At 39.0% G+C, this 25,600-nt stretch overlaps 3 protein-coding genes across 4 annotated transcripts in view; 2 read left to right on the forward strand and 1 right to left on the reverse strand.

Annotated features, from left to right (window-relative positions):
- LOC138058996 (apoptosis inhibitor 5-like) lies at positions 1–23,121 on the reverse strand. The gene is made up of 14 exons (XM_068904483.1): positions 22,951–23,121; positions 22,666–22,827; positions 19,371–19,470; positions 18,817–18,882; positions 18,185–18,342; positions 15,693–15,827; positions 15,420–15,485; positions 12,193–12,384; positions 10,489–10,611; positions 10,134–10,192; positions 7,831–7,981; positions 7,276–7,335; positions 6,839–6,903; positions 1–751 (listed from the first exon to the last, which is right to left on the reverse strand). The coding sequence occupies exons 1-14, from the start codon at positions 23,017–23,019 to the stop codon at positions 520–522; spliced, it is 1,638 nt and encodes a 545-aa protein (XP_068760584.1). The 5' UTR covers positions 23,020–23,121; the 3' UTR covers positions 1–519.
- Positions 1–25,600, forward strand: part of LOC138059294 (small ribosomal subunit protein uS9-like) — a 45,599-nt gene that overhangs the window by 7,448 nt on the left and 12,551 nt on the right. The window lies entirely within an intron of this gene.
- LOC138058997 (uncharacterized) overlaps positions 23,077–25,600 on the forward strand; it is a 7,152-nt gene continuing 4,628 nt past the window's right edge. The window contains exons 1-3 of one of the 2 annotated variants that reach the window (XM_068904484.1): positions 23,077–23,200; positions 23,417–23,579; positions 24,793–25,101. In XM_068904484.1, coding sequence (XP_068760585.1) covers positions 23,462–23,579; positions 24,793–25,101 — 427 coding nt within the window. In that variant the 5' untranslated portion in view covers positions 23,077–23,200; positions 23,417–23,461. The remainder of the gene's footprint in view (positions 23,201–23,416; positions 23,580–24,792; positions 25,102–25,600) is intronic. The other variant, XM_068904485.1, reaches the window with a different exon arrangement.

Raw genomic sequence — 25,600 nt, forward strand, 5'->3', positions numbered from 1 at the left:
TAAAGTAAAACAACCATTTTATTTTCGAATAAGAAATCGGGGGTCAGTAAAAAAGAACTTACTTTTTTTATTAACAATATTCCTTCACTTTTAAGGGGCCATTTTGATTTCAAACGAAAATGAGAAAAACCTTCTGGAAGGGAACTAAGTACACTTTTAAAGACTCTGTGTGAAGCAAACTGCCAAGAGGACCGACAGGGTTAGCCCCCATTTAATGAGTATTAAAACCTAAAAAGTTGTATTTTCAATGATTTTTAAGGGATTTCTTGTATTTCCCCAAGTCCAAAGAATCTCCCTGTGAATCCAAAAATATACAATTCGAAAAAAGCTTTATGGTTACTTCTCTCATCTGGTGAGACTTGTTGGTAAGAAATTCGACAAACTTCGAGACGTCCTGCATAAATAAACAACTTCTGAAGAGTTGCGAATGTTAAACCGTCGTACATTGCTCGCCTGCAAGTTGAGTAAAAACCTTTCTGAAGTTCAAAACTGTGAATCATCTTCGAAATGATATATCATCTAAAATCGTCCTCCCCTCCATCCCCTACCCCTACCGCGGTTTCTTCCACGGAATCCTCCACGACCTCGGTTTCCGTTCGGCATACTCTGGCCTTTAACAACACCATTGGATGCCCCCGTGCGCCGTCCAGGGGGTGTATAAACAGTAATAGTGTTTCCTTTTGACTTTTTGGGTGATTTGTTCTCGGGGGGCAGGTCAAACGTGATTGGGGTGATTCCAGCTCGTTTTCGCCTGAAAAACAAGAGAAACCAAATCAAAGAAATCAAATCATTTTCAGATCGATTAAAACAACTACACGAAAGCAATAGAACAGAATTAGTAGTTGAAGTTTCTTGACTAGACAATGAAAACTAGGGCTATTTATCGGGGGTTAGAGGGAAGGTACTGTTAACAGTATGACCACGACAATGACAACAACGATGCTAAGCTTGGGCCGGGTGCTTAAAAGGAATGTGCCCCTGCAAGAGAAGAACAGGACTTTCCAGTCTTGTCACATGAAGACAGTGGTACTGGGCGAGGATGTGGCAGCTTTTTCTGGACTGTTTTGTATTAATCAGATGTTAAATATGCTCACACTCAAAATGTTTTTCACCCCCTTTCTCTTTTGGCTCCAGTTGTCACTTTTTGAGGTTTGTTTTTAAGGTGATTTTGTATCGCTTTTTGGGAGCAGCGGGAATTCTCCAAAGAATATCTGAATATCTGGATTCAAACAGAAGGCATACATGCTGCATGGCAAAACAATTCTAAGCTGCCTATCAATAATGAAGCTTGTATGAAAGATACCAGGCACTGGTATTGGGTATCTTATCTTGCCACTTTATACCACATTTTCCTGAAGCATTTTAGATGGAAACTATCCAGCTTCTGAATAGGGCACCAGTGACATGTCCATGTCTATATGGACATTAGCCTATTTTTTCATAGACCAGAAATTATACCAGTTGGATCAATCGAGAGTGCACTGGACTTCCGTGCGGGAGGTCGCAGGTTCGAGCCCTCGCCAGACCAACACTCAGGGTCTTTTAATAACTGAGAAGAAAGTGCTACCTTTGTAACTACATTTGCAAGTGGTTATATTTTCTAGTATTCTCAAATAAGGACGATAAGCCGGAGGTCCCATCTCACAGCCCTTGTTCATTAACTCTGTGGGACGTTAAAAGATCCCACAAAAATCACGAAAAGAGTAGGGTTGTGGTCTGTCGTTTCCAGCATGTGGTCGGCTCGGCAGGATTAGCTTGAAGGGCTTCTGTGTGAATGAGACCACAATTGAACATAACAGCCAGAAGTCACGCTACTTAGCTAAGTGCTGAAGCCTTACTCAAACCTCAAACCAAAGCCAGCACTGGCATTAGGACCTTTGTCCTCAGGGCACTTCCTAATTAAGTGAATTTCTCCATATACTTGGTTCTCGGTGGTAAATGGCTTTAGAGCGCTTTTAGTGATGCTGACAGGTTTGGCTGAAAGAGGACCTTAATTTTCTAAAGGATCACTGTTGGTCCAAACAGGTATGTGCTTACAGTCCTTTTCTTCCTTTCACTAGCAAGGCTTTAAGTATTGCGTTTTTTTGGCCCACACTTTCACACAACAGTACCAAATGAAATCACAGAGCCTCGACTGCAGTTACTTAACACCATATTAAAAGACTTCTGCAGGTATTTTGTCAGGACTTAAGGTGCTTTGTTTCTTGCCATTTTGATAATTGCCTTGATAATTTCTGTACAGGAGGGTGGTATGAAAAGCTCCTTGATTTCAGGTTTTTGTTCAATGTTATCAATAACATTCTGGGGGACTGCTGAGCGACCGTTTAGTAAGGAGTTGAAAGTACTCCGACCATTGACAAAGAATATCAATATGATACAGCATTGTATACAGTCCAGAACATCCCACCAAGGTAAGAAATCACATGCCATGTGAAAGTTTTGCACATTTACCTACCGTATTATAGGAAATTAACGCTTCATAAAACTAACGCGAATTTAAGAAATTCGCTCTTAGTTAAGTTGCATTCATTGCAATGTTAAACGAGACTTACCTGTAAGTTGAATTTTGATCTGAATTCTATCTCACAAAGAGTAGTAACCGAAGGTGTCTGACACAAAGAACGAACCTATTCTGCCGGGAGTGACGTCACAATCATTGTTTCAAATCCTCCTCCTCGTAGTGGAGGAACAAAAAAGCCCAGAAAATAATTCCATAAACAGGAATAGTAACCAAGGCCTGAGAGCTCGAAACAAGCACAGGGAGGGAGAGGTGGGCATGTCAGACACCTTCGGTTACTACTCTTTATGAGATAGAATTCACTTGACACTCCAACTTACAGGTAAGTCTCGTTTAACTTTCCAATTCTATCTCATAAAGAGTAACCTCCGGTACTAACATGAAGCCTTTAAAGCATGTGAGGATACCATAAGGAGCCCAAAACACCAAGGTTACAATCACATTGTCCTAATATTGAATCCATTTTATTCTACAACTTACGTCTATACTACCAAATACTTCTCAACAACCAAAAAACAAAGTTACAGCTCGAAACGCTCCTAACAGGGTTAGCATTGCTGATATGATTACCAGGAAACAAACACACTCATCTTGAGACTTGTCCAGATAACTACCGCTTATATTAGGTCGCAGCAAAGTATTGTCGCTAAAGCTAATAACATGGCTAGTATTAACGCGAGTTCCTTTAAGGCCAGTGTTAGTCTCCCAAATACCAGCCCTTGCTGCGCATCCCAAATACCATAATATCTATTTGAGGGCGGTTTACTCCCAAAGGCACCCTTCAAGAAACGATGAACAACTGGATGTTGGCAAAATAAGGTATTCTTAGCGCTAATCATACAAGACAAAGCTGATCCAGCAGTGATCAGTGTGAATGGGAACTCCGTATAGGGAACTTATCTGTTTACAAATGTGTCGACCGCAGGAACAAAAGACCCTTTGTTTCGACCGCCAATGAGGCTCTGGTTGCCACATTAATGAGAATAGGTGATGTCAACGATATCTTCCCTGAAAAAACAAGGGCTAGAGAGTGGAGGGAACTCCCTCTGACTAAGAATACAGCCCATTCCAAAGGACAAACGCTGTACTGTCTCTGAGTAGAAAGACACATCGGTAACATACTCAGAAAAGCGTCACTTCCGATAGAGTACCCAGATAATAGGCCATACAATCAGCGTCAGGTGATGTTGCACTCTGTGCGTGCTATTGGCAGACGGGTGGACCAGCAGCTGGCTGCCTGGAGTCCAGACCAAAGGCTGCTGACCCATCATTGGTAGTACTCGAGTATATCAAGCCTGAGTGGCCCATGCTAGCATTACTAGGATGCCCTTGGCCTTGTCGGCCTCTATCTGATCCAAACATATGGGAATATAATTACTGTGCAGCGATTCCTGCTCCCAAGACGGCAAGAAGCATTAGTTGCACAGGTAATGCGCCAGCTACTGGCATCAGTTTAAAAAATATAAACCACTAGAGGATGACCAATGTAACGAAACGTCTGGTGGACATTGTCAACCGACATTTGTAACTCAGTGCCCCAGCTGAGCAAAATAAAGACAAGAGGGTATCATAACCCCCTGTAATACGGGCCAAGGCTAGAAATTTATCCCGTCTTAAATAACGGTAATGTAATTTCCCAAATTGAACCCCTGGTAGTGAAGACAATACCTTTCCGATAACCTGAACAACAAAGTGAATAATAAACTCCTCACTGAGAGCTTCTAAACACAAGAGTTTCAGCTTCCCTTTCTTTTTATCGGATAGTTACACCCTCATCAAGGCAGCATCTAAAGTGAGTGATTACCTTTGTGGGGGTCAAAACAGTTTTAATGATAATTGGATTGACTCTCACATAGCGTGAAAGCAACCAAGAACATCCTTTCCCTGCAATTAAAACCAACTACCAGAGAAACAGACTCACAGAAAGTCCCTTATGTCTAAGGACCGCCAGGGCATGTTTCATAACCTTGGTGAAAATCCCCGGGAAACACAGAAGTCAAACTCGTGAGTAAGGACTTAAATTCATAGACCTGCTCATTAAAAGAAACTTAAGGAATTTCCTGTGCTCTAAGGCAACGGGACAAGCATAATAGGCAAGTTTTTGGTAAAAGAGGGGTCAAGCATTCCCCTAGTTCATACAGTGACCTCGGATCACACCAAGTTCCTCTAGCTTGAAAAAAAGCCCTTAGACATAGCAAACTGCTGATCAACATTAAAAATGCGTAGCTGGAGAAACAATATGCTCGGAAGGATCCTCTGTAAATGTTATGTGCCAACGTTCTACAGAGTCCAAGATTTCTGGATCTGAGGTGACCTTCAGCCACTCAGAAAAGCAATTTTCAGTCTGTCCCACTATTAAGGGTGCCTGGTTGCTTAACAAACTGTAGACTTCCTCATCAGGACATACATATCAAAATTATTGGTTGCCTCGGGAAAGGACCTTGGCCTGTCTGGCTGGACCACAATCCAGAAAGGCTGGACAGATGGGGAGGTAACATAACCCCATTGGGTACCACGACCTCAGAAGCACCTATCCCTGCCTTTCCAGAAAACTGCCTCAAGCAGAATAAGGGTTAAACCTTGGTCTGCATTGAGAATGGATACTTGCAAACGTCCTTATTAATAATGAACTTTATTTAAGTGAGCACCAGGGAACCAATTAGGGACACTGTGCTTAATAATAAACTTGTACTAACTGAAAACAAACGTAGTTGTAGTTCTTGTGAATTCTGCTATTATTCTAACTCTCTTAGCAGTTTCTCCGCCAAATAGAAACTCATCAGCATGACTAGAAGAACTGATGAACCCCAAGCAAATTCAATGTAAAATGAAGTTTCATGGCATCCTTACCCCTCCGATTCAACTCATACGTAGCAGTCATAGCCAAAACCAGACCATCTAAGCATGACGTTAAAACTTCCTCACGGGCTGGAGGTTAAAGCAACGAATCTGCAACTTCCGATTGGCTATGAATGGAGGCTAACAACGTGACTTGTGTGTATTAAAAACTTAACACAATAAGCTTAACCACGGATTTTATTCCAAAAACTATGTTCATACATTGGTATGAATACCTTGACATTCTTTGAAGTCAAAACGCTTGATAAGGGTACGCTTGATAAGGGTACCTCACTCTCTCGAACTGCTTCAATATCTTCACAATCACAAGAGATGGACTGTTATCACCAGTAACTTCGTAAGCCTGACAGGCATAACTAGTATCAAATTGATAGGCAGCGTCAGTCGTAAAAACTGCCACTGAGATATTCAAGACCGCCAAAAAAATGTTTGATTCACCAAAGCCTGGTTGACAATCATAAAGGATAGCAGACCACTCTCTGGCTAGTCGTGAGGTTGTAAAGTGCCCACATTGGAGTCACTTGCCTACTGCAGGCTCTGCTAACGTAGATGCAGACTCTGTCTAGAAAGCATCATTCAGATCATAAATGGCAGCTTAACCCGGAGCTGTTGGCAGGCTTGGCCAGACATTTTCTCATTAAGCACCGATTTGGTTACCACAGCTCTCAATGCTCAGCTACCAAGGTTTGCCTCATGGCGATCAGATCCCAGGTCTGTTTTATGAATGCCTTAGTACGTCACAGGCAAATGAATATTATTATACACTCCCTCCTGTTGAGGATTGAAGACCGCTCTCTGGCTGGTTTTAAGGCTGTAAAGCGCCTCGACTAGAAAATACCATGAATGGTGAATGCCTTAACAACGGCACTCTAGGTGAACTTGCGATAAATGTGACTATAACACAGATCACTTCTCTTTTGAAATTTATTGCACAATGCAATTCGTACGGTTCAAGATGGCGAACAGGCGCCTCGTGGTACTAACGCGAATGCCAACACGAGGTCAATCTAGGCGAATTTTCCATAAATGTGACTATTACATAGTTCACTTCACTTTTGAAATTTATCGTACAACAGAATTCGTACGGTTAAAGCTGGCGAACAGGCGCCACGTGGTACTAATGCGAATGCCTACACGGGTTTTTTCTGGGTGAATTTTCCATAAATATGACTATTACATAGTTCACTTCACCTTTTCATACGTATTTTACAAACTCTAAGAGAATTTCCAAAGACTAAAGGGCTGGAAAGCTAAAATACCACAACTGGAGGCGAAGAGTTTCCAAATTGGCGGACACACGAGTTCACCAATTCGGTATCAAAGAACGCCGTAACAAGGTCATTCTAGACTAAATAGACACAAGTAACTTGTGTGAAACTCGGGGAAGGCTTCTGTTAACTTGACCATGGACAGATTGAAACCCTCAACATTTACAAACCTAATAACTATGAACAAACTTACTTCTCATCAACAACTGTACTTCTATCCTCTTTTGTGGACATTGGTGTAGATGGTTGATTCTTTGCCTAAAATGTTTCAAAGAAACTTGCAGTTAATTAACTTGGACAGTTGTCTAATCAACTGTTCCGACAAAAAGTCCTCCGAAAGATTGTGTACATTGTCAACAAGCCACAACTTCGAGATACAAGACCTGAGTGTTGATATGTTTCTTTTTCATCAGATTTATCCCTCACATTTTGAAGCTGGTATTTTCCCTTCGGGTCATTTCATTTACAAATGGGTTTAACAACACTGAATTAGAATTGCCTGAAAGTGTAAAGTCAATCCACGTACAGGCGACATTACATGGTAACAGGACTCACCATGGCAAAGACTTTGCAAACCGAATTCAAAGTAGGCAAATCAACGAGCAAGCAAATTACGAATCAGAAACTTACCGGTGTTTTCCATGACAATGTGACTGAACTCTTAAAGGCAGGTGGATTGTGAAACAGGTCCTGAAGAAGAGATTATGTTATAGACAGGTAAAGGCACGTGAAATAACGGGAATAAGTGGAATCTTTTGGCAAGCGGGGCTGGTTAGGAAGCACTGCAGCCTTGTGGCAAGGGCACCAGATACATGGTTAAGTTTTGAGTAGTTTCAGGTTTAATATCCTTTGGCTTCCCTCGCAAAAAAAAAAGACTACAGACTGCTTCATGTTACTTGCTATTCCAAGATACATGTATGTTACGCTACTTTGTGAACGTTCATTTTGTGGTGTTGAATGCTTAATCACGCACTACCCTTGAAAGTATAATATATTGTTTATTCTACCTCAAACGGTGTGTAAAAAAATCTACTTTCAGGACGAGTTACCGGAAGATCAATGGTAGGCAATAAAGACTTTATGTTATATAATGTAGGGATCAATTTCTTGGATTCATCAGCAAGCTTGTTCACAACCTAGGAATGCAAAACTATTTAAAACTACCAGTTTTGATGAGTCACATACCTTTATTATTGCATTGATATTGGTGGTTGTCCTAAGAGCTACAATTTTTATTTTGTTCTCTTCTTCCTGAAGGGCAGGTCCTGTTTTTCCTTGTAATGACAGTCTAAGCTGCTTTATGTAAACTTGGCAGCCTTGAGCAAAGTACTGAAGCCTGAAAAAAATATACTGCAGTTCTCAGGGTCTCTTAGCCATAGTCAATGTTAGGAACTCATGACAAGTCAAGCATCTTAAAGTGGCATTAGATTTCAAAACTATGTTAAAAAGTGACCCAAGTTTTAGGCGATAATTTCAGAAAGACACTTGTTTATTGTAAGAAATTTTTCCTATTTAATGGTCCGCCATTACTAACTTTAACATCTTGAGAGCGCTGGATCAAGGAGAAAATGACGACAAACACTCAATGCAATGTGTTTATACGCGACTGAATTAATATGCAGCACGGGAGTTTCGGGCTTTCAGATTCTTAAACTCGTGTTTTGCATACATAATAAACTGCGTTTACACTCTGAAATATATATACGCTATTGATTGAATGACGTCACTTTTCCCTAGATTCAACCCTCTGAGGTCCAGTCGATCAGTTTTGAACGTAAGTAATGGCGGACCGTGAAATCCAAAACTTACACTCAAAGTAAAAAGCCTTCGGATAAAAATCAAAGCTCAAAATTTTGCCAGGCACATGTTAAGCAAACACACTTTCAAAATCTGAAGAAAAAAAAGGAAGTGATTTTTTTTATGATAGTTCCACTTTAAGACATGATCAAAAGCCTAATTTGCATACAATTGAAAAACCGCCATAAAATATCTGCGTTTTGCCGCAACTCTAGTAAACTTGGCAGGCCAACATATCTCGACAACCTTAACATTTTAGTCATGTTACAGTTATGTACTCTGATATTGAACATCACTGGCCCATTTGAGAATCCAGGTTTTTAGATATTGTGACATCATGAAACATGTGACCAAGTCAACAACGCGTTACGTATGGTAAGGCTACTGAATGGCTTTTGTAAGAATGCATTGATTCTTTTCTGGTGCTTCAGCTGCAATACATTTGGTAGCAACAGTTTTCAACTTTGTGGGGGGTCTTGCTAATCATCTGAGGCACGCCATAACATGCTTGAGAAGAAGTATATACCTCCAATATCTCTTTCTTCAGGTCTCGTTTTTTAAGACCACCTATGTGTTCATGTAGAGCAGTTTGAGCATGAAGCATTTTACCTCTTAGCCAATCAACCACCATGTCTCAGACTAAATTACCTAAACATAAATTTTACAAGAGGAACCAGGTCGGCAAAAGTGATCACCCAAAGTGGGGATACTAGTTGTTTGCTTCAGGTGCTGAGCTCCTGCTGACGTTCGGCATCTACTGTCAACCCTAAACATTTCTACTTCGAATTCTAGTCCTTACGCAACACTAATACAAAAATTAATTTCTATGACGAGGCTTAACATTTTCTGTGGGTCAAGTGACTATGCTAAAGCTCAAAACTGCTTTGTTAATAATATGAGCATGTTTGATGTCAAACATGCTTTCTTCTTGGGCAAAATAAGTACTTTGTGCAGGGCCCGAAATTGCAACCAATACAGTCGCATTTGCGACTAAATTTTTCCCTTTGCGACTAAAATATCTAGAGAAGTTGCAAATTTGCTGCTACTTTCGCTACAATAAATAAATAAATGACAAAATTATTTTGTTTCTTGCTGTGAATTTTCTCTGAAGATAGCGTGATTGTAGAGTAATTTAGCTGCGATGTTACGTGCACAGCTCCATTCCTTCGATAATTCGCCATTTTCAGAGGTTTCTTTACACACAAGTATTGTGGGCTCATATTTTTTGCTAAACCGCTGACAGCACAATGCAGCGCGGCGATTTTGCGACTAAAATTTGCGAAATTGCGACTGCAATTTTTTCGTTTATTTCGAGCCCTGAATTGTGTTAGACACTATAGAAAGGCAAGGTGGCTGTGTCGCACTAGCTGTTAGTAGAAGTACATTGTAACTTCATTTCATCAATACTTGGGGGGTGCTTCCCAAGATGGTTGGTGCCATGCTGTAATAAAACATGATGAAGCAGAGTGTCGTTTTAGATGCAAAGAATGTAACAAATTGTGTAAAAAGCACTATTTTAGTCTCTACTATTTTAACATGAAACCTTGCAATCTCAAATCAAGGTCATCTCCAATTTTTCTTAATGCAATAACTAAGATCAAAAATAGGGACGCATTGCGTACGTGTGGTAGCGCAGTAACTTCGCACAGCACTTTATTCCATAACTGTCAACTGCGGCAGTAACTTTTTACCTTAGTCGGAAATCCTTTAGACGCTCTGCTGCACTTGCATCGGTTAAAAATTCTGGATTCTGAAAAACATACCAAATTTTTATTTTGTTTTAATTGAAAAACATAGCACATACACTTTAATATAACAAGAAGGTTTTGATGCCAGGTTCTTTCAAAGCGAGGAAGTAACTCTGTAAACAACCTTTGAAAAATCTAAACCACAAGCTCTTTAAATGCCATAACATTTCTCTGCTGAGGCACATCAGTATCCCAACCTGCTTATTCCTGTCACATTCACTTCATACAATGAGCTATTAGTAAACATCACATACATGTACATGTAAATGCACACATTTGCCTTTCGCACTACAGTTACCTTTTTAGCGAGCTGATGAAAAGTAAAAATGAGACATTCAACATAAGAAAATTGAAGCTTTGGTTGGGCATTTTCCTCTGTAATTGTTTCCTCTTCTTCCCCTGGGGGCAAAGGCATGTATTCCTGAACAGGAAAAGACAAATTAAATCAACAATGATATTTACAGCACATTCAATGATGAATTCATATGTTTATCTTTTATTGACTGCTGGACTGTCAATTGGCTCACTTGCTAGAGCATCATCAGAGGCTCTGTAACAGCACCAAACTAATTTTTTACCACAATTGCTTGTAATCTCGCAATCTGATTGGCTAATTTGCCGTTGCCGATAGGAGTCTAGACAACGCTGTACACGTAATGCTCGCGTCAATTTGTCATGCAAGGTAATAGCCAATCAGGAACGCGCATTTTGGGAAATAAACCAATCATATTGCGAGAAAGTTATAGACGATGCTTGCTCTTTCTTGGTGTCAGGATTTTGGTCACGCTCTGAAATAACTTTCTTTGGCGTTGAATATTGTGGTAAAAAAACAAATCGAAAGTGGTTCAGCGTTGTCTGTACTCTTATCGACAATAACATTCGTCATCACAGTGGTCAAAATTTGTTGTAGCCTCACTCGACTGAGCCTCGTGAGTCTACCACATTTTGACCACTGTGATACCAATATTGTTGTCGATAAGAATACAGACAAAGCTGAACCACTTTCGATTTCTTAACCTGCTTGAGAAGAGCACAGTCATTAAAACCACATTAAAGGGTGATTCCATCACCGCTGACAATTACGAACAAGTTACACCGTATCCATCAAGCATGCAAATTTGCCTGAACTTGTCAACTTCAAGCTTCAAGTAACTGTTTGGTGCAGCAACCCTGCATTAGTGGCTGACAAATGCAGGACATGACCTAACTGAGAATTACAGTCACAAATTTCCCATGCTCCAGGGCTTGAAATTACAACCAATACAGTCACATTTACAACATAATTTTTTCCTTTTGCAACTAAAATTTCTTGAGGAGTCGCAAATCTGCAACCAGTTTTTACCATCGATATTACGAAATGAGAGGTCTAGCATTTGCCCCTTTCCGCTGCTATTGCTAAAATGAAAAACATTATGATTGGTCCTTGTGTTGAATTTTTGTTTCTCGTCTTGAATCTGGAGATATGGGGCAAAATTGCAATTTAGCTGGAGGGTCAATGTATGTGCAACATGTCATTACACTGAACAGTCGCCATTTGCAGCAGTTTCTTTTCACATACAATGTATGTTACGCAGATACATATTAATTTTGGTTTTGTTAAACCACTGGAAACAAAATACAGCATGATGAATCATGATGACATAATAATACACTCCTGACTAAAATTTGCAAACTTGCAACCGGATTTTTTTTAAAATTTTCGAGCCCTGTGCTCCCTTTGCAGAATTCCCCCTTTGATAGGACTGACTCTAACTGCCTATAATTATTTCTTCATGTATTTATTACCCTCCTGATAAAGAAAGCAAGCAAAGATTATAACCAAAGCCACAGGGTTTGAAAATGTACCTTGTAAGTTGTTAGGCTTTTTGTCTCTAATGTCTAAAGATATATTAGACTACAAGGCGTGTTGAAGTATATTCCAATAGAATTTTATTGGCAAAGTGCTACCGGTACATGAAAGTTAAAAGTTATGAAAATAACCATTTCCACTCTAACATCTCACCAGCAACAAATTATAGATGGGCTCAATGGAGGCCTTCACATTCTCATCTGTTAAACCATGTGGTGACATTTCTGCACACAATTTTAACATCTCTAGCTTCATATCATCACCATCTGTAGTAGCTAACTCGTTCAGCTTTGGAAGAATGCTTGTAACCATATACGAAAAGAATGCTTGAGCTGATGCTCCTTTCTGTTATAAAACCAGACAACATAGGCAATGATTAGACAGGAGAATCAAATTGACATTTTAATAATAATTAACAAAGGCGTTGCTAAGTGGAGGTTAAGTGCCTGAGCCATCCTGGAACTTCCACTATTGGTAGCCAGCTCCAAGATGAAGACTGCACCGATGGCTGGCAAAACCTGACAAACCAGCCATGAGCACCCACGCCCCCACAAAGACAGGCACCTATCACACTGATGAACAGTGGAAAGAAGTAGAGGGGGGAAGGTAGGGGAAAAAACCGCTAAATGTTCCAAACAAAATGCTCCTTCTTCCCGCCACACTGATGAATAAGCTCTACACAACCCAACGTACAAGGAATCCAACCAATGTGCCAATATATCAAAAACATTAACAACAATTGACTGCAGTTGCTACTACTGTTAACTCAGTTAAAACTGCATGTTACTTCATAATTTTCAACTTTTTCATAGAATGGCTTGTCTCACAAGACACCCTTTCAAGAATTATTTCCATAACTACTCGTCACCAAGGCAACAGTTTGATGGGCAGTTTTTCATTCATTGTGCCACTTGGGAGATGTTACGCAAATTTGTTAGTATGCTGTCAGCAGTGAACATGATGTTAGCAGTCATAATTAAAAGTAAATAAAACTGTAATTAAACTGTACATCTACTGAAAGGTTATGAAATGCACTTTCCAAGTAATATATTTTCTTCTCACTTTAACCAGTCGAGTAAAGAGTGAAGCCCAAGAACCTCGAGCGACCGATGTCGCTCTGATTGAATTTAACGGGTATCAAATTTTAATGTAAAGGGAAGCCCTCTGGATGATGTCATTCACAAGGCATCTATCATCAAAACCATGTGAGGCTTTTTTGATATTCCGATTGGTTGCTTAGAAAATTTTGTGTCAAAATTAATATGCATATAAAAAATTACGGATAAGGGTTATGTCAAAGGCCATTGCAGGAGTCCAATATATAAAAAAAATCCTTCACATGGTATTTTAGATTGGTATCTTGGGAGTCCTCGGGCCAAATTTCAAGACAATCCATTGAATTTTCATACTCTATCAATTTGCTTAAAGAAGATACACTTGCGTAGAAACGAACTATGTCTTTTTTGCTTCCAAAGTTTCACAAACTTTTCGTGCCTTTTGATCCACCACATGTCATCATGCAAAACCGCTCATAACAACAGCCAATGGGAACCGAGAAATGTTAAAAATACGTTTTGTTCAACATTTTGGAGTACTGGTTACCCGGTAGCAGTCAACTTTAAAAAAAAGCTGACTTCAATAAGCTTTAAACTTGAGCTTGCAATATGGTCACGTGATACTGGTCAGTGGATATCTTGTTTTCACAGGTGTCAATAAAGGTCTTGGTAAAGGAAAATGAGGTGTCCGTGGAGAAATGAATTGTTGTGCCGCTATTTTTTGTATAATTATATAAGGTCAAACTATATATCATATTAAAGCTTACTAATGGATTGAATTATTTGAATAAAGTGTTAGTTTTTGGGCGCGTTTGATTGACCCTACAGACCATTTTCAAATTCTCACGGCTGGACTGGATCTAGCAGGAAATGGACAAATCTTTTCAAATGCAAATTTATTTGCCTGCATTAGCCTCCATTTCATGCCAGACCCAGTCCAACCGTTAGAATACGAAACTGGCCTATTCCGGAATACGTGGAGTGATGATGAAAACGGTATGTTTGGTGCATTTTTAAGCAGTTAGGATAATAAAAATGTGTTTAAAATAGCATTTTAGCAGATGTTTGACAATTTTAATGTGAATCTCTCTCTATTCCGGAATACTGTCAATCGAATGCACCCTTAGTATTGAGGCCTCAAACTCAAAATGACTGAGTCTGCTGCAGAAGCTCCTGCCCCTTCACTTTATTGTGAAAATAACCACACTTTGTTGCACCTTAGTCACAGATGAATGCGCTCCAATACCCTGTGAGGACTTTTTGATATGTTAAGAATTAAAGGAAATATCATGCACCAAAGTCGAAACTCTCATCTTGTACTTAATTTGGACAGAAAAAGTTCCATAAAATCAGTCTCCGAAGACAAACGAAAAATTTCTCACTTGGTATTTGGGGTAGTACAATCAACTATTAGAACTGAAAATTTGGAGGTGATATCTTAAAACTTGTCGGGACAGGAGATCCAAGAAGTTGTAATTTTGGTGTCAAAATAAACCCCTAGAAAATCAAGCTTAAAGATTTCACGTTCAGTTCACAGTCTGCTGAATAACTCCACCCCCCACTTGAAAGCCAATTATGCTGAGCTACTCAGCGTTCGGGCACATGCTAATGTAGCAGATTGAGCCCGAAGGCTGTCAATTGACACCCAATCCTGTCATGTGTGATTGACACAATACATAAATCGTTTTTCACATGCAGATTATGGTGGGAAACAAAGAAAAGCGATTTTAGTGGTTTTAAAATTACCGGTAATTTTTAAAAATTTTTTTCAGGAAAATTTGCTTCACAGCCCACCAATTCAAGATTTGCAAAAACAAAAAATTTGAGCGAGACGCCCAAATTTACCTTTACCGAGACCTTAACCATAACATGGATGTCCAATATTAAAAATGTTCCCGCAAAAAAAAAAAAATGTGCATTGCACCACAGAGTTTCACATTGGCATACATGGACGTACAGTCGTACGGTGACCAAAACCAAATTTTCTTGCACAGATAAGTTACAATATTTTCTTACCAATGGTACTCTGTGCGTCTGATGGAACAGCAAGATGAAAACAGAAAGCACAAAAATGCTACTTAATTTGCCAAAATCTGCTGATGAAAATAGTCCCTTTGCAGGTTTAAAATGTCCTTGTCAAAAGGTGTACAATAATAATAATAATAATAATAATAATAATAATAATAACTTCATTTAGCCAAGCACAAGTAACTCCACAAATTGGGGAGACTACAACTTAACTGAAATCAGAACAAAACAAATTGAATCAAATTTACCGATGGTTACCACTGATTAGACACTGAACATTCACTAAAAAAAACTAACCACAAAATATGGAAGGACTTGTCTTGCACATGAAAGGAATCTGTCAACCATATCAGCATCAGTAGGCTGTGGAGGTCAAGGTAAGAAAATGGCAACTAATTTGTAAATATAATGCAATGACTTTTTCCTGTACATTGTACATTACCTATGTACCTTCTAAAAAATTCCTGGCCAGTGGTATTGAAGGTTTCTCTCTTTTATGTGTATCCCAGCAACTTAAAAAAGAGTGCATGTGTTACTAATCAAACAAAAATACTAAACATGTTATCATACCTGGAAGGCTTGCGCAAGTTCAGCTTGTTCTGTCACAATGTCTGCAAGTTCTTGATGAGCACTGGCCATCACTTTCAGTGAGGACAAGATGTTCATAAATGTGCGGAACTCCTCACCAGTAACATCTGTCATAGCCTATGACAGAATAACCAAAATCCTCCTATGTGACCTCCTTTTCTCATTTTTTGCATGTTCAATCAGACAATAACAGGAACAGAGAACAGGGCTGGTGATTTTGCATGTACTAAACCCAAAGAAATTTTCTAATCAAGGTTTCACTGAATTTTGGGTAGTGAAAAGATCTCTTTTCAGACAGTTAATGCGACAGTTTTTCAGTGAGTAATTAAACCATTGACTCCGGAGGGTTCCCCATTGAAAAGTAAAATTGTCTGGCATTAAACAGAGTAAAATACTAAGAATGGCAGGTTTAGGGGTGAATGGGTTAATTAAAAATGTCTTGAACTATGTGCTTTTTGCATCCTACTTGTCCAGTGGTTCTGGTCTCCCAAGTCTTGATCAAGCAAACAGTTGAATTAGACTGAGGCTACAATGTGCATGTATATGCAAATTACAGCTGTAGCACCTACATGTACCATGAAATTACCCAACCCAGCTACACCCTGTCATTCAACAGATGATGTCTGAAGGTTCATTTTAAAGGTTCGTTGCCCATGAAATGCTTGTCAACGGAGGTTACAATTATTATAATGGCAAGGCTATGATTTCAGATCATATCAACACACTTTAAACACCATGAACAGGCCATGTCTCAGGTGAACCAAGAGCCTTTCATTTTATTAGCCGAGAGATTATCATCACCAACCATAGCCTTAACAAAAAAATAGGCACGCACTGCATACATGTGGTGGCGCAGTAACACAGCGCTGTATAATTGTCACCTGAGCTGCGTTTTGTCTTCCAGGAGATTCAAGTTTTCTTTGCCCTTATAGTACAGGACATTGTTTCCGTACCATATATCATTATAGTGCTATGGTAGATGTCTTAGGTAAATAGCCCCCTGAGAAGACATGTGGTTACGAGTAAAATACTAAATCCCAGAAAGATTGAAGAAAATAAAAGAGAATTGATAAACAATGGCTTCCAGGCTGACATGTTGATCGTTTTCAAGTTCCCTTACAAGTTCTTTTCCACCACAAGTTTGAGTGTGCACTCTGAGCGTCTGACAGCTTTCCAAGACAAACGTTCACTGAAGTTAAGCCCTGTTGAGTGGGGTTAGTATTTGGATGGGTGACCTCAAAATATATGACTTGCTGTCAGAAACATAGGACCAAAAATTCTACTTTAACGCTCAAAAATGCGAACTAATACAAGGTACAGATTTTGTTAGCCTGCTTTATGCAAAATGAAGATATATGCAAAAGTAAATAAAAGTGTCGATCGAGAATAAAATATTTTGTCATCATTAACAAAAATTTTTTAATTTGCGACATGAAATCAACTTAACAACAACAACATCAGCTAAAAACATTTTGGGAGATTTTTTGCTACTTTCAATTTTTCTATTGTATTTTTGGCTGCAGAAGTAAATTTCAAAATTGAAAGTCACATCAAATTCAGCGGGCGCCGCGATCAAGTTACCACACATGTTCTGTGTCAAAATGATGGCAAGACACTGGGTTTTTGTTTTTGTTAGTTTGGTTTTTTTCTTTCAAGTGCTTTAAAGATTGACAGGAAATGTGCGAATTCAACACAAAGATCACAATAGCCCAACTCTTGAGGTTGACCATTGTTTCTGCAAAGTAAAAAATTCACTCTCCTAGACAAGGCTATTTATCACCAGGTAATTCCATCGTTTTGGAAATAGGAGCTGCTTTATTATTCATCAGCGTCACAAATTCATGCCGATTTTGGAGCTCATTTTGTTGAAACTCAAGCTCGCTTCAAGCAGACCCGTTTATGTTCATGAGTTATGCACGTGCTACGGGCCTATTTGCCACCACAGACTTACAATCACTCATTCACTCACTCATGCAAACTCGGTGGCATAGTGTGTAGTGCACTTATAAAGTGCACTACACTTATACTACACAAACACAACTACACTTACACTACACAAAGTGTACTGCACTTATAAAGTGCACTACCACAAAAACTATTCATGTACCATAAACAGTTTTGTCTTGAACAAGACATCACAGAGGAGAAACGTTTCGCATGAAACAGGTAAGATGAACATGATGCAAATGCTCATCCTACTACATGTACACTAATAAAAAAGCTGCTTACTAAAGACCTCCTCAGCTATTGGTGTGTATATCAAGAACTGTCACGCATGTTGTTAAGATGAACATAATTCAACATTGCTGCTTACATCAACTGCCTTTGTATGCTTTAGAATACATATATTATGCCAAGTATTAGGTGTTTTGGTATGAAGTATTGCTGAGTATTCTTACAAACTGTAAAAATATTGTGGAATACTTGTACTTGTTCTGTGCAGGTTCTGTACAATAATTAATACAGGTGGATACCTTCTTTATCTCCTCAACAAGGTACTCCTCTGTTTCCTGAGAGGGGTGCAACACCGTTTTCCCATATTCTTCGACAACACTGCTCAAGAACTTGATTGCGCTTTCTCTAGACACTTCTTCTCCATTGAGAATTTGAGAAAACAGACCACCGATTGTTCCTGGAAGTTTGGAAAATAGGTGGTGGAGAGGGAGCAAGGTCGGATTAGTGGAGAAATCACTATACATGTACTTGCACTTATGTGTCCAGGGTTTTATTCCCAGTCTCTGCATTCATCTAACACATGGGTCAAGTTTTACTGTTGATTTCTTACTTTCCTTTGGGAAGTTTGGAAGTTTTTTTTCTTCCAGGAACTCTGATTTACAAAATAATTTGTTTTTCTGTGTATTTCAATTTGCAAAATAAATTTCATAAAAGATTCCGAGGGTAGGAGAAAACCTATGTCAAGCCTTTGCAAAACCTGGTTACTGTAGAGCTACTATCAAAGAATCACTTGAGAGGTTGCATTTGAACAAGAATGATAATGATGACTGCAAGAAGTGGAAAGGGAAGAAGAAAGCAGCCACAAAAAGGCATACTCAAGCATCATTAGAAACAAGGACTTGATTCTTGCTTTTGGTCAATTTTAAGGTACCTTTTGGTTCCATCTTAAACAAAGATGTGAGTGCATTCCTGACAATGCTCAACTCAGTGGGATCCTCTGGAAAAAAAAGAAAAAAAGTATATACATTAAACGAGATATCTTGAAAGCACTACTCAAGGCAAGGGAAATCGAGTGTAAAGCCCTAACAGCAAGGGTTAAAAAAAGGTGACCACTTTTAATCAAACTAATTTACATTCATTCACATGCTAACACTATCAAATCACATGACAATAATAGCCATCTTTAGCTTCTGGCTGGATTGGACATGAAAGCATTCAACCACTCAGGCAGTTTTGACATTAAATTTTCTATCATTGTTGCCCTCAAGGCTTAAAGGTTCACACTCACTCAAGATTGATTGCAAATTTTGTGTTACACCAAACTGTATGCGGTATCAAGTTATACCAAAGAGTATCATGTTTTTGACAATACGAAACAACGCACTGTCTTTTACCAAGGGGGGATATTTATACTTCTGTCAAAGTTATTATCAACATTGTCTTTGACATTGCCATTCCAACAATGATGCTCAATGAAATGATTACCCGACTGTAAGAGTTGAGTCAATACATCGGCAATTCTAGGCAGATGTTCAGGAGTGTCCTTGCATAGATCTGGAAGTCCTTTTATCGCTTGACGTCGGATCTAAAGATACAAATAACACAAGCTCATCAGATGATCCTAATGAACTTTATTATGTTAACACCAATGAAATACCAGGTGAGATTTTGCCCATAAACATGATACAGTATCTTCAAGTGTGAAAAGATCACCATTGCTATGGTTACATGTACATAATAAATCATGCCATTGTTCTAAGCTAGGGCTAGGAAAAAATATTAAACAGGGTTTCTGATAGGATGCGGAACAAATTAAAGATTATGCGGACATTTTTGGCCATATTATGCGTAAACATGCGTTGATTATGTGGAAATTTAAACAATTTATAAACTAATATTTAGACCCGTCCAATGTATTTACATGCTTATGGTAAATCAGGACTCGAAATTGTGACCAATACAGTTGCATTTACGAGTGAATTTTTCCCTTTGCGGTTAAGATATCTGGATGAGTCGCCAATTTACCACCAGCTTTCACTGTTAAACTAAAAGGGTTAGTAATAAGCATTTTGCTGAAACTTTTGCTAAAGTAAATGAAGCAATTTTAAAAATACATTTTGTTTCTCGTCATGAATTTTGTTTCAATTTGGAGATATGGAGCAAAATTGTGATGTGGTTGGACCACGATTCATTCCCTCGATCATTCACCATTTTCAGCGGTTTTTTACACATACGTATTGTGGGCTCTTATTTTGTTTTGTACACCTTCATCGCAATGATTGTCCCTACTTTTACAAATGATGCAGTTTAATGCTACTATAACTTGCGGCTAAATATTTATACCTCGTTGCATCTTTTTTAAAACTTTTGAGCCTAGGTTATGTTATGAAAACGGTTTAACTAGAGTCCAGACTAATTGCTGAAAAATGTGTGGAAACTGCTTACGAACTTTCATCTTGCGAACGAAATGGCGTGTTTTCTTCAATGTTCAGGAAAATAAGCGTTTTAAAGTACTCAATCTCTTTGTCTTTCGTGTTTGTGAGGATGGTAGGCAGCTGCTTTATCACTAATATCAGGCATTTCTTCAGTTTTATGCGGAAAATATCGTAATTATGCGGAGGATGCAGATTTTAGGGAATTATGCGGATCCGCATCGCCTCTCAGATGCCATGATTGAAGTGGCATTTGGTATTTCATTGGTGTTTATAAAACAAACAGAACATTACATGACTGCTTGGAGATAGACTGCTCGCAGTACCTTCTTAGTTTCTCGAACTGCTTTGGTCACACAAGTGAGCCGAGGGGAGAATGGTGATTGGGCAAAGATATAGGGGCTGCACGATCTTCTGTAACCGATGCGTTCAGAATCTCCCATCGCACCAGCAAGGGGAAATTCAGATTGGTCCGTTGACAATGGACCGCACAGATTTCTGTGATGAGTTAATTACTTGTTGTCGGATTATGACGCCAATCTGTCTTCGATTTTCCCTGGGAAAAAAGAAGCATGATATTGCTTTTGCGGTTTCGATCAAATGGCTGACACATTGAACCCAAACAAGAACAGAAACTTGCTGTCGAAACTCTCCTATCGGGCAAGTATGTTATGGCTGTGCTACCAACTGGTTTCTGCCAGACAATTTTTTATGAGAGCTTTGTAATCTTAAAGGAATCAATAATAGTTCCTTGTCGCATCATCACTGAAGACCAGATACGGTCAAACAATTATCTATGGGTAGTTGCCTTCAAGAAGAAGGGAAATTTGTTGAAGGACATGGCTTCAAACAAGTATTGAGTTATCTTTTCTGCAGAACTAGCTCTGTATTCTGACTTCACTGATTTAATGACAGATGATGAGTTGTCTGTTCTAAACAAGAATTTGTCCCGAACTTCACACCGTCGAAACTTGCCAAAACACTCCAACATTAAATTACATTAAATACAGTAGATTTTCTGTGGTTTCCTTTCCGAATAGTTGATTGAATTTGACATGCACATAGATATTCCCACGCCGTTCAGTGTTTATATACATTAGCAATAAAAGAGGCGACACCACCTGTCATCACTTTCACTAATTAGATTAGCTGATTCTGAACGCGTCAGTTACAGAAGATTGTGCAGTCTCTATATCTTTGCTCAATCCCGATTCTTCCCCTGGCTCACTTGTGTGACCAAAGCAGGCAGTTTGACTAACTCAGAATGAACTGTGAGCAATCTATCTTGGAGATACAAAATTTCTCTTCATGTGTTGAAAAATATTTCACTTATTTGATTTGCTTGCTCATGAATTATTTTTCAACACTTGAAGAGAAATTACTATCTCTGCATGGCCATGTAATATCCTCTCTTTATTTAAAGGGAACCTCCACTAAAACCAAAAAATAAATCTAAATCACAGAACATCAATGTTTACAATCAAAATTGTTTGAACTTTTTTCACTGAAAGTGTCCGTATCCAAAACAAATAAATAAATTTCTGAATTGCTTGTTTAAGTTTTCGAATTTCCCAGGCATTGCCATCTTGAATAATTGTGACACATTATGGTTGCCCTCTTGTTACAAAACAAAAGCTCTTTGTGTCAAAACAACAGAGCCACCCTAATACGTCACAATTATCATTGAAGATGATGGTGTGCAGGAAATTTGAAAGAGAAAATAAACAATTCTAAATTCATTTTTTTCTCAATAAAAACACATTTTTTTGGAGAAGTGTCAAACAAATTTGATTGCAAACATTACTTTGTTGGCGTTAAAATTATTTTTTTGCAGGAACAGTAAAGTCAACTGCATAAGCTTGGGCACTACTTGGGGACACAACCTGAGAGCAGAGCCTCCTTTTGTCTTTTCTTTACTGAAGAGAAAAGGAGGCTCTACCTGAATCACGTCAGCTCTTTGAAGCCACCGCAGCCCGAACTTCTGGACTAGTCAATCTTGCTTCCTCTTGTCTTTTCAGTGCGAGCATCCATTTAGTGATAAAACCAATGGTTATAATTGAGCCCGCTGTACCGTGAAATTAACCAAGATGGCGGCGAGATCTGGCATATTAGGCTTGGGTTCAAGACTGTATCCTGGCAGCATGAAGCAAATACTCAATAAAGATGTTAGTCGATTCATGCAGAGTCTTTCTCTAGAACGCCAAAATCGAGCAAGCAAAGGAAAGGCTCTGCTAGAAGGGTGTTGAGGACAGTACACAGATCAAATCAACTTATATCAAATGATGTGGAGGAGAGGGGAAAACCGGATGCGGAGGAGAGGGCAACATGTCCTTGATTTTAAAGCTTACCATGTTATCCTCATCTTCACATAAATCTAACATAGCATCAATAGCATTTTCCTGTAGTTTTGGAAAGAACTTGAAAAATCTTGTAATAAACTGGGAGGCAAGTCTCTTTTCTGGTTGTGAACCCTTCACCGCGGCCAAAATGAATGAAAAAGCATCCTCGTGCTGTGAAAAAAGATAATTTGGAACCAAACCTGGAGTTAAAATTAAATTAAGCTTAAATCAAGAAATTCAATTTAAGTCCACGTGAAGCGACGCCAAATTGCAATTTAGACTTAACCTTCTCACCTCTCCCGCTTTTTCCTTTGCATCTGCCAAGATTCCAAACTGCTTGTACAGTTCTTCAACACCTGACATTGTGCCAAAAAGAGCCAGAAAGAAAAATGCTTTGTATAAACGAAGATATGGACAAGAGGAAACTTCGTTTTTTTTCCTTTGAGCTTGGAAACCACGCTCCGTCTCACTTTCACGCATTTATGTATCCCCACAAAAGGTTCTTGCGGGTGAGATTGAGGGTGTACCGGTAGACTTGTTGTACGTAAGTGTTTTATTTTGATTTGGGTAATTCTAAAAGATATACCCAACAAGAGACACTATCCTTGCTGTATATACCTATTTTTTGGCTCGTTCTATTTGAAAGATAAAAAACTTGCATATGTCAAATCTTTCGATTCTCCCCACCCCACACAGAACAATATTCCAAAGACCATATTTACACGATATTTCCTGCTTTTCTTTCATTATATATTGGAAGGCTTTGAGTTGTTTCAATTTGCCATTGAAGCGCAAGATTTTCACCATGGAGAATGTAACTGGTATTTTCCTGCGCAAAGAAGTATCAGAACTGCGAAAAAAGGGTGAAAGCTGGGGTTTGACGAAGGAGGAAGTGGACGAAGCCATTCTTCGCGCATTGGGAGGTAGGCTTAGCTTAGAAAGCCGAGCCAGCTGCTTCTTGGCCAAAGCTCAAACAAAATCTTTTCGATCAGATATTATCTGTTTTCTTTCACCTAGCCGAAGGGTTTCGTTTTCTCTTTTAATCTCTTTCACTCTGTTATTAGTTTTCGGGAGGAACGGGATCGTAGAAATTAACGTGCTTTGTTGTCTGAGGCGTAAATTATGCTTGCATATTGCTAGCCATTTTTTCAGTGACGTAAAGCTGCACTTTGTATTTCCATTTTTATCCAAAAAGGACGAAAATAGAGCTAAAGTTAAGTTCTTCCGAAAATTAACGAGTTGGGGCAGTGGGGGGCGGGGGGTCTAAGAGGCAAACTGTTCTTGTTGCTTTGCAACTGACGCCCAAAACATCCCCACCGGGTATCAACTAATTGGATTTTGGCCTTTCAAATTACTCTTCCTGTGAGCCAAACCGATGAAACGGCTATTAAATGCAGTGTCATAAGTTCATTTTCAGATGGTTAATATTCCTAGGGAATAACTTAATTAGCCCCAGGCCTTCACGTGTTGGCCAGCTTGCCATTGACTGACATGTCAATGTAATACGATCATTTGTTTCGCTCGCTGTTCTTTTGAGTCGATGTTCACCCTCCCTCCCACCCTTGGGGTCTACTCGAGCCCCTTGGCCTCTCGTTTTCATTAAAGATGCCCAAACAGATTCTCTGACTTGTTTCCTGTGTGTGTTGCGAGAGGGGTGTGACAGGGGATAATTATCTAATGTTCTCAGCCCAAAATGCCTTTCATGAAAAGTTCAAACAGGTCAAGTAATGAAGGCCTGCATGTTAAAAACCTTTTTGAAAGCCTCTTGTCTTCAGCATGCCAGAGGAAAATGAACTTAAGATCCAGAACTAGTCACTTTTTTTGCTATATTGGCTGGTATTTGAGGTTCACCAACACAAATTAATTCAGTTGAGGGTCACCCTTAACATTGAAATTCTTAGAGAGCCTGCAAATAAATCGCTACCTGATTATTACAGCACGTGGCTTATTCTCCTTTAAATCTGTCCGCTATTGTTTATACATGTTTGTTATTCAGTAATTAGCTCTTTGTAAATTTGTCTTGTGTATCTTAGGTATAAATCTCTATATATGTACAGTAGTGTTTAAACAAAGGAATAAATAATCAATTTTTTAACAATTAAGACCATTAAATCCTTGTGAACTGTTCTTTTGTAGAGAGACTTCCTTTTGATGTTAATTCAAAGGATGAAAGTAAATCTAAACAGAAGCCATGTAGCCGCTTCACTTATTGTTTAAAAGTAACAGCATGGATAGTCTTGTTGCCTATTGTGCTTTACACCATTGTGGCAGCATTGAGTGCAGCAAGCCCAAAGATTGGATTGTACATTGGGCATTTAACTGCAGATTTACAGTACCCAGTGCAGAGGATGGTTCGTTTCATGTCTCTTCCTTTACATCGCCACTTTGACATGTCAAAGTTAAGTGAATGGGAATGTATGATAGACAATCCACTGTTTGTACCAGGTAAATGGTAGTATCAACAGTTAATGTCAGGAAAGGATGTCACCTTAATTTGTATGAATTGATTTTGGGGTCATATTATAAGGTTTCTGTTAAAACTGAAGATAAAGGCTTATCAGGCAGTTTGGTGAGTAGTCACTTTCATTTGACCACTTTGTTATGAGTGCCACTATCATCTGCCACTAAATTATCAGAGGCAGAACAGCTGACTGCTTACATATTCCACATCTAAAGGACCCAGGGGGACTTAGGATTTTAGGTTACGAGTTTCGACATGTTTTACATCCCCTTTTATGGTTTTGCAGTTTTATGGTCTGTTTCTGTTTTTTTTCATTTCTTTTTTGATCACATTTGGTTTTTGGCAAAAATTCAATATTGGTTTTCTGGATGTGGTGTCAATTTTGTTTTGTGGTTCCTCATCAGCAATGATTCCCCTTAACGGTGTGATTTTTACCATGATCACATTTATGGGCTGACATATCCAGAGCTTGTCGCAAACGCA

This window comes from Montipora capricornis, chromosome 8, assembly GCF_036669925.1.
Source record: "Montipora capricornis isolate CH-2021 chromosome 8, ASM3666992v2, whole genome shotgun sequence".
Classification (NCBI taxonomy): Eukaryota; Metazoa; Cnidaria; class Anthozoa; order Scleractinia; family Acroporidae; genus Montipora; species Montipora capricornis.

What these genes read in the sequence shown, in the direction of transcription:
- LOC138058996 (XM_068904483.1), bottom strand. Translation starts at nt 23,019, where the DNA reads ATGTCAGGTGTTGAAGAACTGTACAAGCAGTTTGGAATCTTGGCAGAT. An exon ending in CCATCTATAATTTGTTGCTG is followed by an intron (nt 10,612 to 12,192) that starts GTGAGATGTTAG and finishes TTTCCTGTTCAG; the next exon opens with GAATACATGCCTTTGCCCCC. An exon ending in ATATCAATGCAATAATAAAG is followed by an intron (nt 7,336 to 7,830) that starts GTATGTGACTCA and finishes TCTCTTCTTCAG; the next exon opens with GACCTGTTTCACAATCCACC.